The 17471-nt window shown below is 30.1% G+C and overlaps 4 protein-coding genes across 4 annotated transcripts; 2 read left to right on the top strand and 2 right to left on the bottom strand.

Moving 5' to 3' along the window:
- Positions 1-2064: 2064 nt before the first annotated feature.
- Positions 2065-6241, top strand: LOC125066126 (DNA methyltransferase 1-associated protein 1). Its single transcript, XM_047674051.1, has 8 exons — positions 2065-2464; positions 2655-2818; positions 2965-3183; positions 3262-3393; positions 3896-4159; positions 4617-4758; positions 5103-5257; positions 5500-6241. The coding sequence occupies exons 1-8, from the start codon at positions 2260-2262 to the stop codon at positions 5611-5613; spliced, it is 1395 nt and encodes a 464-aa protein (XP_047530007.1). The 5' UTR covers positions 2065-2259; the 3' UTR covers positions 5614-6241.
- A 62-nt stretch (positions 6242-6303) lies between these two features.
- On the bottom strand, positions 6304-7147 carry LOC125066129 (rRNA-processing protein FCF1 homolog). The gene is made up of 2 exons (XM_047674054.1): positions 7017-7147; positions 6304-6947 (listed from the first exon to the last, which is right to left on the bottom strand). The coding sequence occupies exons 1-2, from the start codon at positions 7017-7019 to the stop codon at positions 6333-6335; spliced, it is 618 nt and encodes a 205-aa protein (XP_047530010.1). The 5' UTR covers positions 7020-7147; the 3' UTR covers positions 6304-6332.
- Positions 7148-8215: 1068 nt separating this feature from the next.
- Positions 8216-9690, top strand: LOC125066131 (NADH dehydrogenase [ubiquinone] 1 subunit C2). Its single transcript, XM_047674055.1, has 3 exons — positions 8216-8446; positions 8523-8666; positions 9556-9690. Exons 1-3 carry the CDS (start codon positions 8287-8289, stop codon positions 9603-9605), a joined length of 354 nt encoding a protein of 117 aa, XP_047530011.1. The 5' UTR covers positions 8216-8286; the 3' UTR covers positions 9606-9690.
- Positions 9691-10063: 373 nt separating this feature from the next.
- Positions 10064-13783, bottom strand: LOC125066128 (gastrula zinc finger protein XlCGF8.2DB-like). Its single transcript, XM_047674053.1, has 9 exons — positions 13584-13783; positions 13363-13502; positions 13250-13283; positions 12961-12992; positions 12524-12688; positions 11771-11896; positions 11459-11525; positions 11249-11377; positions 10064-10789 (listed from the first exon to the last, which is right to left on the bottom strand). Exons 1-9 carry the CDS (start codon positions 13692-13694, stop codon positions 10457-10459), a joined length of 1137 nt encoding a protein of 378 aa, XP_047530009.1. The 5' UTR covers positions 13695-13783; the 3' UTR covers positions 10064-10456.
- Between the last annotated feature and the right edge of the window lie 3688 nt (positions 13784-17471).

Here is a 17471-nt window from a genome sequence, read left to right as displayed (position 1 = left end):
AATTTCACATCCGAAAAATACCTTATAAATGATGAATAAATAGCACGAATATGTAATTTAACTTTTATTAATAATCCAATCGTTTTTAATGTGTTAATTATACTTGTAATAAAATAAATATTAAATAACGACAGAGAGCTAAGACACTGTATACTCGGCTGATGGACGTTGTAAACTGATGTAACAGGCAGCAACTACCTACTATACAATCGTACAGTATAAAAAATAGTATGGTAATGTAGTAGGAATTCAAAACTGTCTACAGAACAAGCTGTAAGTGGAGCCACACACCAAAACAAGCAAACACCGAACATTGCAAACTATTCTGTCCCAAATTTCACTACGACTTCTCAAATTTGCGATCTAAAAACGTACTACACTGCAACAATTGGTTTCATCTAAGAATAATAAGTGTTTTGATGTGACAATTATTGGAAGGAAATAGAAACAAAGCCGTTACTGGATTGTTGCAGATAATCTCAATAGCATTCGATAAATGTGCACAGAATGTCAGTATCTAATTAGGAAAACATTTTTAACGGATCTGTTGCTATTGAAGATTATATCTAAATTTTGGATTTTATATATGTATACATTTAAATATAGATAGAGTGTCACTAAAAATAACTAAAACAAACGGACCAACGTTATTATCTTGGTGTGCGTGACATGTATATGTCACGGCGTATGTATGGCGTGTGGCGAGTGTTAAGGGTATGCTTAACACTCGCCAGTCGCCACACGCCATACTACTTTAGGGTGCGCGACTGCGCGTACTTAGTGTCTGTTTTCGACGCGTTTGTAGATTTGAAATTTTATCTACACATAAATAATCAAATACATTAAACTTTACTGTCCCGCCCCCGTGTGCCGTATCGTGATGTATGTATATAACATATCTCTTCATATTTTATATTTATATTTAAAGCATTAAAGTTTTTTTTTTTTTATAATCATACTGCTAGATTCTGACCTCATCGTTTTCAAATAAATAATCAAATCAAATCAAAATCTGATACATAGCAACGTCGTCAGGACCGATTTTTGACACAGCGGCCAGTCAAGCGAGACCAGCTAATTCGCATAATCCGATACGATGTCAAATCCGATACGGCCCAAGAGTACAGGAGCATGTTCAACGGATTTTCCTGCTTTCCGAGCCACGGGTGTACACACTTCCAACTTCCAGACTCCAGCGTGTTACTGAGAAGTTTTCCATAAAAAAAAAAACTAATAACTTTTTATCGACCCGACGCGATGTTTAAATCCAGAATCTCGGGATCTGCGGTCTTAAACCTAGCTACTAAACCAACGAGACTATCTTATACACGATATACACATACCTATTGTTCTACCTACCTGTTCCTTTTCTTAGATATCTACTATTATGTATTCGGTTTTAGCTTACCTTGTAAAATATTTAAAAATGATATAAACTCACTTTTGCTTTGGTTCATCAATAACAACACAACTATTTTATCATTTACAATTCCGTAAATTAATCACACAACTTCTTTTTTTCTCTAGTTTTTCATTTGTTTTATCCGTTCGAATTGTATAAATTAAACGGTAGATTTTTTTTAAATATTTATATTTGGGCAATGTGACCGACTTGCCAGTATTTCTAACTCAATTGTCAAATATAATGTCAATATCAACTTTACAATAATGTGAATAGGCGAATATTTTAACATATCGACATATAAACCAAAAACAGCTTATCGTGATATTTGAATAATCCACTTATTACAAACTTTATGTGTAATGTTTTACTGGATTTGTGAATGGAGCCCATGATCCAACAAAAACTTCTACGAAACATCTTCTATTATAAATTATTCATCTATTTTTCTCATCACAAACACTTAAGCTGATACGTTAATATCAAATTATAGGCCAACAAAGTTAGCATTGAAGGGCTGCGTTAATGGGAGCTTTATTATTGTAATAATTGCTACACGTAGGATTCGCCACACAGACTAATATTTATATTTTGTATCTGTATCGTTTGAAGTTTGACTTATGAATTTGATGTCTATTGTAATTAATTTGTCCGTGAAGCTTCTAGCTGGTCAAGCTACTTTATTACCTATACTATATTTACTTGAAGCTTTATTATTAAATTAATTATATAAATTTTAATCACATAGTGTGTGTTTATAAAAATGTAAACTAATTATTATCTTGGTTTTAAATATATAAGTGATAAAAAATTTATAGCTTAGTGCAATTAAGAAAAAGTTCAAGTTTGCAAAGAAAATGGCAGATATTTTAGATATATTAGACATAGAACACCCAGGAGCATCAGAAATAACAAGGGACAGTATTATCCACGGTGACAAAGTAAAAAAGAAATATGTTACAACTAAGGCTGTACGGCGTCCTGAAGGCATGCACCGTGAAGTGTTTGCCTTGCTTTACAACGATAATAAGGACTTGCCTCCTCTTCTACCTACGGATACCGGTAACTACATAAGTTAATATATTAAAACAGTAACAAAGACATGTTATATGTCACTCTGCATGCAATGTCTCATGGTGAATTTTACAGATACTTGATACTATTAGCTGACCTTAAAATTTATATCTTGTATAACATATATAACAACCAATATTATATCTTAATTTGAAAAATTTATTTAATATTATTTAAGGGAAGGCCTATAAACAAACAAAAGCAAAGCTTGGTATGAGAAAAGTGAGAAAATGGGTATGGGCACCATTCACAAACCCAGCACGCAAAGACAATGCTGTTTTTCATCACTGGAAAAGAGCCTCAGACGAAGCTAAAGAATACCCATTTGCACAGTTCAATAAGGTATGTTATATTATTAATAACTATTTGTACTGTGCAGTTTGTTTTTTTTTTTTAATAATCAATTACAATATTTAATACTAGAACCCTTGCTTTGCACGGGTTTAATTTTTATTATATATTATATTAATTTTTCAATGTTATTACAGCAAGTATCAATTCCTTCATACTCTGAATCAGAATATAATCAATACCTTAAATCAGAAGATTGGAGTCAAGCAGAAACTGACCACTTAATTGACCTTTGTCAAAGGTTCGACCTGAGATTCATTGTTATACATGACCGATGGGATAAAGCTGCATTTCGAGACAGAAGTGTGGAGGATTTAAAAGAGAGATACTACAATATTTGTAGTATCTTAAGCAAAGTGAGATCTACTACATCATAGTACTAACAATCAAAATTGAATACAATGATTATTATTTATATTTTATTAAATTTTCAGGTTAAGACAAACCCATGGTCTAACACAGTGACAATGGTGAATGGAGAAAAAAGAATATATCATTATGATGCTGAACACGAAAGGAAAAGAAAGGAACAATTGAAAAGGCTATTTGACAGAACACAAGAACAGGTACACAACTGACACACAAAACATTTTTAGTAAATATACCTAGGCCTGCTAGTATAGGTCTATGGAGAACATATATTAGGTTGTAAGCTATTTTAAAATTTACCATTGAAATTCCAAAATTACTTTTATGGAATGCAAGTTTTCAGTCAATTATCAGTACATAAAAAGTAATATCAAACATGATAATGTAAAGAAACTTTATATTTATAACATTAAAGTGCACTTAGCAAGGTTTTTAAGATATTTCAATATTAAGGGTTTTATTTCCTTAATCAAAGAACATGATTTTTTTTTTAAATTAAATTTGACCATTACATATATTACTAATAATGCAATGAAGATTTTTATACCTGCCGACAGCTAAATGCCAACTTATTTGTAACAATATTCTAAATTATCCATATAACTATTGAAAAAATGTATTGACTTTTCATTGTATCCTAAGATGGTCTGTAATCTGTAATTGCCACTTGGGAGTATTGATAAATGTTTTATTTTCTAGATTGATGAAGAACAGATGTTACTAACAGAATTGAAAAAGATTGAAGCAAGAAAACGTGAAAGGGATAGAAAAACACAGGACTTACAAAAGTTAATATCAAGAGCCGATAGTGGTAACAGTACTACAAACAATCAGGCTAATGTGACCAATGAAGCAGCTATGCCAACGAATACAGTTTCAAACATAGTGAGGCGACACGATAGGAAGCTACATAAAAAAAAGCTGGCAACCCAGCAGAGGCCAGTGCGTACAGTGGAGACTGTTGTGAGTTACATTCTTACTGCTAGCTAAGATCACCTATGGCTTACATTAAATCAAAGATCACAGGTTAAAACCCAGAAAAACATAACTCAATTTGCTTTTGTTAATTTTGTTTCATTAAATTTGTCTTGATGAGAATCTGGATTATGTGTATCAAAGAACCAAGCATAGTGGAATAAGCTTTTAGTCTTCTCAAATGCAGAAAAGGCTTTAGCCAAACATTGGGACCAATGGGCCTAAATTAAAATAATCTGATAAAATATAAGTTAGAAGTTGTTCTCACATATATAATATAATAATTATAATTGTACAATAATACATAATTGTTATTACTGCTTCAATATACATTTTTACCATTTTTTCTTGCTGTAATTATTAAATTACTATGCACTTCGCACATTTGTCTGCTAGACCATTAATATAATTTTATCTAAAATATATTTTTTTTCTTTTTCAACAGACAGTAGAGTGGTCTGGTATAAAGTTTCCCGAAGCACGTGGAACTGGTGTGTGGCTTCGGTCTCAACGTATGAAATTACCTCCAGGTGTTGGCCAGCGTAAAACAAAAGCAATTGAACAAGAGTTACGTCTTATGAATATTGGTAAGTTTTCATTTGACCTTTAATTTTTAAATATAAGATATTAAGGTATTATAGTGTCATTTGGAACAAGAGCAATTTCATTAATTCAGCCTAGTCTATCAAGGACCTTTAAAATAAAATTATGTAACTTTAGTAGTTACTAATTCTTCATGAGTTGTCAATTGAAGACCAAACATTGTGATGCAGTTATGTCATGTTATGTCAGTTACCTTGCTCAAAGGCTTGACATGGATTTAATAGTCCAATGTGTCATCTACTTGTACCTTTAGAGAATAGAATATTTTCAATGAATCATAGCATGAAATAAATCTTGAATATTATTTAAAATATCAAATTCCATACAGATATTGCTCCTACCCCAACTGAAGCTATTTGCAAACACTTTAATGAATTACGTTCTGATCTTGCTCTGGCATTGGATCTGAAGAATGCGCTAGCCTCGTGTGAGTTTGAACTGCAAGCCTTAAGACATCAATACGAAGCTCTAAATCCAGGAAAGGTGATTATGTTTTTTATCTTGTATTATTTTAATGATAAAGTGTGGTAACATTTATTTATAATAATTATTAATGTTGCTTTTCCTTTCAGTACTATCTATTATATATTTATTACTTTTACTGAAATTGGGTAGTATTTCAATAGAATCTCAATTTACCTTAAAAAAATATTTAACAAAAAATTATTTTTAAGAGATGCATTAACCTGACCTAGTTACTACTTTTAATATTCTGATTGTTTCAGACTTTAAGCATCCCTCCTTCAATATGCAACACTAATGCTGATGGAGAAGCAAAGCCTTTAGGTGAAATCATTGACGTTGTTGGATCTCCAGGTGCTTTAAACTCAACAATTTAATTGCCTAATTGTAATTCAAAAATGTTCTTAATATGTCACGAAAATAGCCTTTCATATCTAGTTTCTTTTTAAAGCAGTATTTGTCATATGAATGTATATTTCTCTGTATGTAAATAATAATAACAAATATTTTAGCAGTCTATGCTGTTACATCTTCAAGTGATTGCCATTAGTACCATGTAATTTAACTGTGAGTGTAATATTTATACACTTAAAATTATTATACTGAGAATTTTATAATGTCATTGTGAGTTCTATTTCTGTAGTTTTATAATTAGTAACTTTCAATGAGGAAATTATTGAAATGAAATTCATGTAACTAGTAATTAGTAAGTTTTGTAAGATTTTATCCTCAGATTATTTATATATTTAGATGGTGTTGCACTGCAAAAAAACTAAACAAAAGAGCCAATTTTATTTTATCATGCGTTTGACAGCTTGACGCTAGCCAAATATTATACTTCTTTACTAGTTTGCATGTACTTAGTGACAAACTGGCAACAATTTTTTTGATGCATTCTCAGCTTTGCCTATCTTTCTAGGCATATAAATAATCAAAGGTGATATCTTTTAGATTTTTACATATAAGTTATATAAAGAAAAATTAAATAAATGACTTTTTTCTTAACTTTAGACTTTTTTATTTGTACTAAATATAAATACTACTTATGTATTAAATAAAACAAAATGTATAGAATAACATTTTATTGACTTATTTACTATACTGCACCTTTAGGAGCCCCATAGGCATCGGGCATTCTTTCTATAGTGTACTTATGTTCAGCGACATACATAATAGGCACGCCTGGTATTTTTCGTATTCTCCTCTTTAAGTCTTTATCATTAGTTGCGACAATATAACATTTATGTTGTGTTACTCTTTGCACTATGCAATCATCAGCATATGTACCTTTATGTAAGCAAGCAAGTCTTTCGAATCGTGGATCTTTTATAATTCTTAGGGCAACTCTGTATTTACGACCGAGCTTTTCCAACTCCCCTAGAACACAGTCCGTTACATATGGAATACATTTAGCATATAAACAATCCATCATATTCTGTATAACATCTAATTTGTTCTTTATAGAGAAATTTATGAAATTTGTATCAATTAAAATGTGATACGGAGGTCCCAATTGGGTGTTGTATTGAAAAAATAAAGCAGAACTCGCTTGCGGTACTTCACGAATCTTAACCTCATGTGGATCAATTTTCTTTTTTTTTCTCGGGTCCGCTCTCTCACTAGCTTTTATTCTATTATCACTTGGACTAATAATCTTTTTCATTTGTGCAAATCTTTTTTCGACGATTTTTCTCGTTTTTTTTTGCTTGCCCTGTAATAATCAAAGAACAATATATGTTTGACTAAAAAATATATGAATACTTATCATTTTGAAACTCACCATGTTGTAATTAGTTAGTTAGTAATTGATTATAGTAACTATAGTATTATAATATATTCAATTTATAAATATATTATATTCGATTTAAGTCAAATAACACGTGAGTGTGTTATTGGGTTAGTAAATAAAATTTGACAGATTTCAACTGACAACTGACAAGTATTATCTGAAAGTTCTGAAACGGAGTTGACAGATGTGTGATTATCCAAATACTTGCTAGCTCTTATTAAAAAAAATTTGTACTTAATATTTATAGTATAATTTTGAATTTCATAATTATAACAGATAAGTTTTAACATTGATAAAAGATGTAAAATTATATATTTTTTTATTTCTCTGAGTAGTTATGTTTTGTAGTAGAATATAAATTTGTATTTTGGAATTAAAGAATAAATATATCACGATATAAACCACCAGTGCTGCAGTGTTTTTATAAATAATATATTTTAGACTCGAAATTGTATAAGATCATAAAGTTTTAATTATATTATTGTTACTCAATAGCAATATAACTTAAAAGTTAATATTTCCCAACAATTGAATAACATAATTTCTTGTCGATTCTTCTCGACATAATCTACATTTCGAACCGAACCTGTAGTAGCATTACCCACTTAAAGAAAGTATATTTTTATTAAAAAAAACTTTAATAATTATATCCTATATTATATTTATAGCAGTATTGAACATTTAAAAACCTAAATTTGTGGAAATATAGTTTTACTAGTAACCTTAATATGTAGGTAGTAAAATAAAGGAATAGTATCTATATGAATAATATATCATGTATTTTATAAAATTTCGTTTAAAAAAATTTATCAAAAATTAATTATACTTTTGTTGTATATCATTTCACAATTTAGAACTCTGTTCATTTGGTTTTTAAATTTTTGACAAATGCATCTATTGATTGATCAGTCATCACCATAACATTTTATTAATCGATTTATCGATACTTTAATTCGATTATATAAATAAAATAATAGTGCGCATTCTATGGTTTGTATTTATTAGATTTTTGAAACAATTTTAATTTGCCTCTCTGTTATTTTTAAATTTTATTTGATAAGTTATAATAGAATATATAATAACATAAAATAATTATTTAGGTTTAATAATATTTAAAGACAAAATAGACAGATTAATACAATTTTTAGAGCTAGCAGCACGTTTTTATTTAACTTCAATTTCAAATGACATTGACAATTTAATCTCAATCAAGAAGAAAACTCTCAGACCTATTTGAGTCTTGAAGGAAAAAATAATAAAAATGTCTTCGAATTTGACTGCAATTGAGTTACTAAACTTAGGAAATGAAGGAAGAAAGAAGCCTGTTTTAAATCAATACTGGCCGTACCTTCTCGGTACAGTTTTCGGGGTCGGAACAGGCGTTATGCTCAATTTTGGCACAAAAAGGCCACTGTTTAGCGGTAATAACATTACATAATGGCAAAAGCAAAATAATAATAAATTAAAATGCACTCCTAATTAGACTGTAATTTTTAGGAATACAAAAGCATATTGCAGGCGTAGTTGTATGGACATCACTTTTAACGTATGTTACAAATAAACGTGAAGAATATTTAGCAGAGAAAGACGCAGTTCTAAGGCACTACATACAATTACATCCTGATGATTTTCCGACACCTGGTATGCAGTAATTTTATTATAATAAATAAATATAGATTTATACACTAAATAGGATAAATTCCAGTGTTTCCTACTTTTATTCTAGGTTATTTATTTTAAAACATTTTATTTTCCAATTAAAAAAAAATATTCCAAGTTCCTATTTTTATGTTACTGATTTCTAACATTTACATCATTAAGGGCTAATTTATTAATTGTCAATTTTATCAGATTACAATGTTGTTTAAACATTTTCTATACTGAAACTATATTCTATATTTGTAAACAAGAATAACCAAAACCTACAAATACTATTATTTAGGTAGCCATGGAAGTCACTAATAGTATTAATATACTAAAAACCACCACCACTTCTGCCATTGAGGACTGCATTGTCAGTTGATATTACTTTCGTTTTTTTTGTAAAAAAAACTGTATACTATATAAGATGCTCAAGTCTGCCCCTTGGAGTACTATTTACTTACTTATAAATTTGACATATGTTCTTGGTCTATACAGTTCAAAATTGTAGCACCAAAAGCAAAGTACCTCCTAATTTTGATTTTCATTTTTAATAATAAAGCAACTACAAAAACTTGCAAATTAATTAATTAGCAAGCAATTTAAGTTCCTTTTTTATTTTAACAAATCTCAACCACTGTAACTCAAAAAATCTGCAACATAAAACCTTCATTCACTGGATTATAGCAGTGTGAATCGATGATTATAGATATAAAAAATGAGAAAATCTTTTACAATGCTCACAAGCATTCTTGCCATAAGATCTCATTAATAATTAAATTTGATTAGCATTAAACATGATGTTTGAACATTATATTTTAGATTCCACATGCATATTTTAGCATTTCGAAGTTTTAAAACAATATTTTATTTTACAATGTTTTTACAGAGAGAAAGAAGATAGCAGATGTATTGGAGCCATGGGTACCAATCCGTTAAAACTTCGTTATTTAAAAAATGTTATGCAAAAATACCAAGAAGCTAGTGCAGAATTATGTTTTCAATTAAATAAATTATGATTAGATATACTTCTTTTATTACAAATCAATTCTTTTTTTTAATAAATTCTTAACTTATTGAGATACCTGCATTTGTTTACTTGTATAGTTCTGTTCTACATTTAAATCATACAATAATAAATTAATTTTTTCACAGATATAAAAGTTATCATATTATCATAGGGGTATATTGGTAAATAAAATGAGAATATGTTTTTTTGTTGGTGTTATTTATATATTATTAATTATTGCTTTATGTAATAATAATAACATGTAAATACATGTTACACTTAATAAATAACATGAATCTAAAATGAATACAGTTATAGTAGTAGTACTATTACTAGTACATTAGCAATAAATATTACATTAAATCAAAAAAGGTTTAATCCACCTCTTTAATGTGTTTAAACTCAAATTTATTTGTTTGAAACTATTCTCTATCTCCATCAGTCCAATTTGATAATGTTATTGCATTATGTTATATTGTTCATTTATACAAAAAAGTTTCTAGACTATACATCATCATCACCAGCAGGGAAGAGCAGTTACTTTGGAAGCAGATGATGCAGTGTAGAATAGCTTAGTTGCTCCTAAATGCAGCATATTGATGCATTAGGTTGTAATACTATTAAAGCCATGCTGTTCAAGATGGATGAAAGGACAGGTAGTTTGATATATAGCCTCAAGTTCACAGTATTATAAAGTTTGTTTAACAAAGAAAGCAGGACTTAATTATAGTCATAACTTTTTATTTAGAAATTCCTGATTGACTGTTTGTCTGCATATTATTTATACTTTTGAGTGATGATTAAGATAATGCTGAGCTAAAGGTGCCATAAACTGAAAGCTCTCTCCACAAATTGTACAATGCAAAGGATCATTAACTGATAAGTTACTCGCATATTGATGACCCTCTTTAATTTTATTCTCATATGATAAAAGTGTATGGTTGCCAGATATAATATTAATTGGGATTTTGTTATCTGTAACATCGTGCCTAACAGGTTGTGACATACTTTTTTTTTCATCTATACCAATTATATCTATATTGTTGCTATTATTATATTCATTTTGAGTCTTGTTTTTTTCAGATATTTCATGTTTCCTCAACTGGTGCAATTTCTGAAATATAATAAATACATTTTAGTCTTGATTTCTGGTGTTAGATTTAATATAAGAAAACTTACAACTATGCTAATTTGACTGGAAACTTATGCTTTGAGCTATATAGTTCAATAGATAGAACATGTGTCTCTTAAATAAAGATTGCGAATTAATATACAGCCAGACATTAATTAACAGAGATTGTACATTTATAACTGCCAATCACATTCTAATTTGATCTTATACTGTCTTATACTGTTGTCTAACTTACTATTGAGTAGGAAGACCTGTTACCACCATAAGACAAAACCAAGAGAAAGAGATATAAATTCATATAGCTCTTTCAAATTAGAGATGTGAATGTACATAACACTATTATTTTTAAGAGAATAGTGTACATAATCTCTAATTAGAATATCACATAATAAGAATGAGTATCTACTCACAATATCTAGTAACCATTTTAACAATACTTACCAGGTCTCTATTGTGCACATAAGCAGCACCACATATATCACACTTGAAGTTTTTTACTCCTCTATGTTTAAACATGTGCCTTGTAAGCTCACTTGACGTTATAAAAGATTTTTTACATAATGAACAAACCTAGAAGAAAATATAAAATAAATTGATTATATTCTTTTAATACATTAAATTCACAAAACAAACAAAAGTAATTATCCTTACATGGTCTTTTTGTCCAGTGTGTATTTTTAAATGCGCCTGTAGATTCCCTTGAGCAGAAAATGTTTTACTGTAAATAATAATAAATATTTGTAATTTCATATTATTTTAAGATAATATTTTGACTATAGGATCATCTTTATATCCTAAATTAAATCATATATTTTTTAACAGTATGTCAGAAGGATATGTATGAGTGTATAAGGGTTTATGCTACCTCTATAGTAATTGATATGTACAGTGTATAAAGTGGTAAACAAGGCAAAAGACTGATGATAATAGTAACACTTCATACTACATATCTTTATCACAAACCTGCATACATCACATTGAAACGGCTTCTCTCCAGTATGCATACGAAGATGTATTGTCAGGTTATGTTTTTGAGTGAATTTGCGTGGACAAAACATACAAGTAAATGGCTTATCTCCCGTGTGTGTCCTGTAATAATATTTAAAAAAATAATAATGTAATTTTGTAACATTTTTAATGCCATTATGTTTATTATTTAGCACTGGTTATTAGGGTGTTTATGCAGAACTATGAGCATCTTGTATCAACTATACATTTCTGTGAGAATAAGCCCCAACAGACAAGTATGAATTCCATACATGTCATGTAGGCAGCCAGAAAGTTGGTATAATTCATAACAAATTGAATACATGTCAATTTAATATTTAATAATAATATACATAAATTTGTCATTCTATTTTTTTTTTTATAGCACCTGCCTCAATTTTAGGACAAGGTAGGAAGAAGAGTTGTGATAACGATACATTGAATGATACATTTAATTGAAAATTTATATTAATTAAATTGAATTAATACACTTTTTTCATAAGCAGCCAGGCTGACCACTGAATTCTTATTTCTTAATTTTGTGTTTAAAATTCATGCTCTGGGTGAAGGAAAACTGTGTTAGGAATCCTGTATGTATCTAATTTCAATGGAGTTCTGCCACATGTGTATCCAACTGGCATTTGAACAGGCTCCAACCCTTCTTCTCAAAAGGGAGAGGAGGCTTTAGACTACAGTAAACTACAGGGCACTAAAAATAATTATTTTTACCTTATGTGCATTTCCAATTGTGCCTTGCATTTAAACTGTTTATCACATTGATAACAAGTGTGTTCCTGTTTCGGTTTTGGTTTGGGTCCTCTTTTTAATTTCTCAGATTCAGCTTTCTTTTTATAATTCGATGAACTTTTTTTCTGTTCTACAATTTTACATTTACTAAAACAGGAATAATGTCAAGAACATCTAGCTTAATCATGGACACCTAAGAAGTAATAATCACTTTATATCTTCTAACCGAACAAATTAAGTTTTAATAAATTAGGTTTTTTATATTAGGACATGAGTGGCTAAAATGTTAATATTTTTAAGAAACAGAAGAGAAAAATAGAGTCCATAAATATTGGTACCAGGTACAGAGTATCTTTGTAAGGGCAACATAAACTTGAGATTGTATTTATAAATAGAAACCTGATAATAAAATGTCTTACCAATTTTTAATTACAGTCCGTTGAGTTACAACCTGAAAAATAATAAAATAAATTGCTATTATTATTTTCTGAGTGTCTATTAAAAAAAATCTAAGTGATATTTAATATGGTCCTCTATTAAAAACTTGTATAAAATTTTGTAAAAATAATAAATATAAACCATAGTGTAAGTAATTGAAACATTGTAATAAGTACATTGTTCACGGGCGTGAGTACCATTTTTCGTTTTATATGACAATGTAGTAACATTTTTATATTTAATACAAATAGACTTAATCTTTTTACTTACCATAGCATCAGTCATAACCATCGCGTCTTTGGTTCTGTAATAGAAAAATATTTTAATGATGAGAATTCCTTATATTCAAATTTTAACAATTTATCAATTATGATTTTAAATACCTATTTGGTGTATGTAAGCCTAAATATTGACGAAGTCGTGTATCTGCGCTCTCGCAAGATTGCTTAAAATGATAGGCTACTCCTAATTTATAAACACAGTTGCTACAAATCTGTTCTGGTAGACCATCGTTACTTCTTATCTGAAAATAGTGCAGATTTACAGATACAGTAGGAACAATAACTTATATGTGTGTAATAATCAATCTCTGCCACCAATTTACCTTAACTTTTGTTGTGAATTGTATCATTACACATAGCGATACCGCATAATTTTTTGCAAAAATTGACGATAAAACGCCTTCTTCTAAGCAAATTCTACATATCTTGTTCATTTCGTACTTTTTTAATGATTTGATGTAAGAATCGTATGTGCTTTAGTCAGATTCGTTTTAATATTTATATTTAAAAATGAGAGATTTGAGAATAATAAACAAAACAGTTGTTTATAGTGTCTATCAAATTAAGCCGACCATAGACAAAAAATAATCTTTAATTCATTGCTGTGGTCTTTGGATTACTTAGAAAAAAAGAATAACAATTTGACCCGCCAACTTAAAAGATTCTCTTTTCAGAGCCTTATTTTACTGAGGGATGAATAATAAGACAATGTTGCCAATAAAATTTTGTAAGTGTAATTTTCCCAGCGGCTGAGAAAATATGATATGTGAATTACAGAAATTATGCCGTCCATTTCATAGCTTATTAGAAGTGTTGACGAAGTTTGTGATTCATTATTAAAAAGAAATTTTATTTATTAAAAGTGAAAGAGACCATAAAAACAAGCTCTATTAAAGTTAACTTAAAATTAATTATGTATAATATTACAATAAGTTAGACTCCTATTAAGCGATTCGGATTATGTTCGCGTAATTATGACAAAGCGTTTACTTCTATCGTTCTCATATTAACTACCCTTTGCAATTATATTTATTGCTAAATAATATTGTTGATAATGTACAATCACTACAGTTTAAATACTTCCTTTTTCTTTGTAATGAAATAATCGTTATCCGTCGTTCTTTCTATGTTGTTTATAGGTAACTACTAACAAGCATAATTAATAACCCAATCCTAAATGAATATAAACATTTAGTATTATAAGTAAAGTTTCATTCACTAAATTGTTTAATATGTTCAAATTGCTTTCTATTGTTACAAATATTATAATCTCACTTGCGAATATTGATATTCGCATCGCAATTCGTGAGTATTTTTTCCTATAAAACCCTCGTCTTTTTTTTTTAAATATTAGCTAGTTACTGCTTTGGAGGATGTTGCTGAGACCTGAAAGTACAAAGATTAATCTCAAGTTATGAGCGGCCGAAGAGAAATGTTGTTAGATTTAAGTACTGTAATTAGTTTATTGTATTTCAATATAATATTATGTACTACGTCGAATATTTGCGAATTATTGCGCGGTAAGATACAATTGCACCAATTATTTAATTAATATATACTCGGGATTGCTCCGACTGACTGGTTTCATGATTAATTATAATATATAATATAATTATTATTACATATAACATGCACTGCTTTAAATACAAAAAATTTTTTAAAAATCTAATAGTTTCTATCTGTGGCTGTTAGCTAGTTGTGATCCGCCGACGTGACGTCATTGACGAAAAAAGCTGAATTATTTCTTGCTCAAGAACTACCTACATTGTTTACACTATACTTTAAGTCGATTTATTTAGCACGAACTTTAAGTTAACTTATTTAAATGCCTTACCAATGATAAATAGACCAAATATTTCATTATAAATGATAAATATCAAATCAAATCAAATCAAGTTTATTCAATTAAACTTCACAACGAAGCGTTTTTGAATCGTCAATTTTAAAATACTGCCACCGTTTCGGAATCATCATCCTCCAGCGAGTTCAGTTCACTTCAACCCCAAAAAGACGCAAGTTTGCGCGTTAACTGCTAAAAAAACACCATTTGTCGTATCTCCACGATTCGAGAACATTCCGTTAGCCGCTACAGCTAGTATCGGAATACTTGGCGTTGATGTTTCGAGTCTCGTTCAGTTCCGCGGTCAATTGGAAGGCAAAGCCAAATTGGCATCAAAAAAGCTTGGTGTGCTCAGCAAGGCAAGACAGTATTTCACGTCGGCCCATCGTCTAAGACTATACAAGGCGCAAATTCGGCCTCACATGGAATACTGCTCTCACCTCTGGGCGGGTGCTCCCCAGTACCAGCTCCTTCCATTTGACCGTATCCAACGTAGAGCGGCTCGAATTATCGACGATCAAGCCCTTTCCGATCTGCTTGATCCTTTGGCTTTGCGTAGAGATGTTGGATCGCTCTGCATCTTCTACAGAATTTATCACGGGAAATGTTCCGAGGAATTGTTCGGATTAATCCCGGCTGCTGAATTTTACCTTCGGACATCTCGTCAAAATTCCAAATATCACCCGCACCACCTAGATGTCCGAAAATCCACAACAGCGCGATTTTTAAGACATTTTCTGCCTCGCACAACCACTCTGTGGAACCAGCTTTCGCCGGCGGTTTTTCCGAACCGATACGATACCGATACAAGAAAAGAGCGTACTCTTTCCTGAAAGGCCGGCAACGCACCTGCAAGCCCCCCGGTGTTGCAGATGTCCATGGGCGGTGGTAGTCACTTTCCATCAGGTGAGCCTCCTGCTCGTTTGCCACCTTATGACATAAAAAAAAAAAAAAAAAAGCGAGAAGAAACGGCAAGAAACTCGCATAGTTGCTCTTTTCAAATAAACAGATTTACAATGCTGTTTTTTTACAATAATTAGTGTCCTGTGATGGAAACCGAGCCTAAGTCCAGGCGTTTTATTCTAAAAAGTACTCTTTTAATGAATAATAAGACTTATTTATTAATTTAGTCTTAATAAACTTTTTAAATTTCATAAATGGTAAATTGGTTACATTTCCCGGTATCTTATTATATATGCGTATACCATTGCCCAAAAACGTTCTTTGTACCGTATGCAAACGGAAAGTAGGGGTTACAAGTTTATTCTTATTTCTTGTATTAATTGTATGTATGTCAGCTTTTATGGAATACTTTTGTATATTCTTCTGTATAAACATTATATTATCATAAATTTATTGTGAAGCAGCCGTTAATACACCTATTTCTTTAAATTTTTCGCGTAATTATGTCCTAGAGCTAATATTGTAAATAGTTCGGATAGCTCTTTTCTGCAGAATAAAGTATTTATTCTTATTTCAATATCTGCTGCATTACACCATAGCAACATTTTCTATGACATAAGACTGAAAATTACTAAAATAAACTAGTCTAGCAGTACGTAAGTACGTGAGTTTTCTTATTGTTCTTATTGCATAAATTGCACTACTTAGTTTCCCTGCTAGGGCATACAAATGGGTGCCCCACTGAAGTTTGGAGTCAAGGGCTATCCCTAGAAAGGCCGTCGACTCAACAAACTCAAGCTTTTCATTATTTAAAATGGAATACCTATGAAGAAGAAGAAGAATTTGATTTGACATTTGGCAGAGAAAACAAAATACATTTAGTTTTTTTGGACCAAGAACCCGGGACAGAGCACTGCTTGAAACGTCATAGTTGTTTATTTTTCTGTCAAGTTTAAAAATAAGGGATGTATCATCTGCAAACAGAACAATGTCGCAAGTCTTATTGTTATCATACCTAATATAAGTAAGTTTTTTTTTATCATATCAGAAGCCAATATAATGTGATTATTGACAATAATTACAATTTATAATCATTGGCATCATGGGTAAAAAAACATTAATGGCGCTTTTTTTTTTTTGGTAAACGCATTAAACGTCAAACGATTTAGCACGCATTTCATACTTTATGTCAAATAATTTCTAACAGTTAGAACATTAAGAAGTACTTGATGTTTTTTCTATGTAATTATTGATAGTCCAAAAAAGAAATAACGATTTCTACAGCCATTAGCATCAATTATAGTTTAAAAAAAAAAAAAAATTCTAACGGTTCCAATGTGATGGAGCCAATGATGTTCTTGTAAACAGATATGTTAAAAACGCGCAAAAGGTGAAGACTAGAAAGCGTTCTAATTGGGATGTATCGTCTTTAGTCTGTGTCGCGCACGACAATGAGTAATACGTTTCC

The sequence above is a fragment of the Vanessa atalanta genome, chromosome 9, assembly GCF_905147765.1.
Source record: "Vanessa atalanta chromosome 9, ilVanAtal1.2, whole genome shotgun sequence".
NCBI classification, from domain to species: domain Eukaryota; kingdom Metazoa; phylum Arthropoda; class Insecta; order Lepidoptera; family Nymphalidae; genus Vanessa; species Vanessa atalanta.
This window is presented reverse-complemented; position numbering and strand designations above follow the sequence as displayed.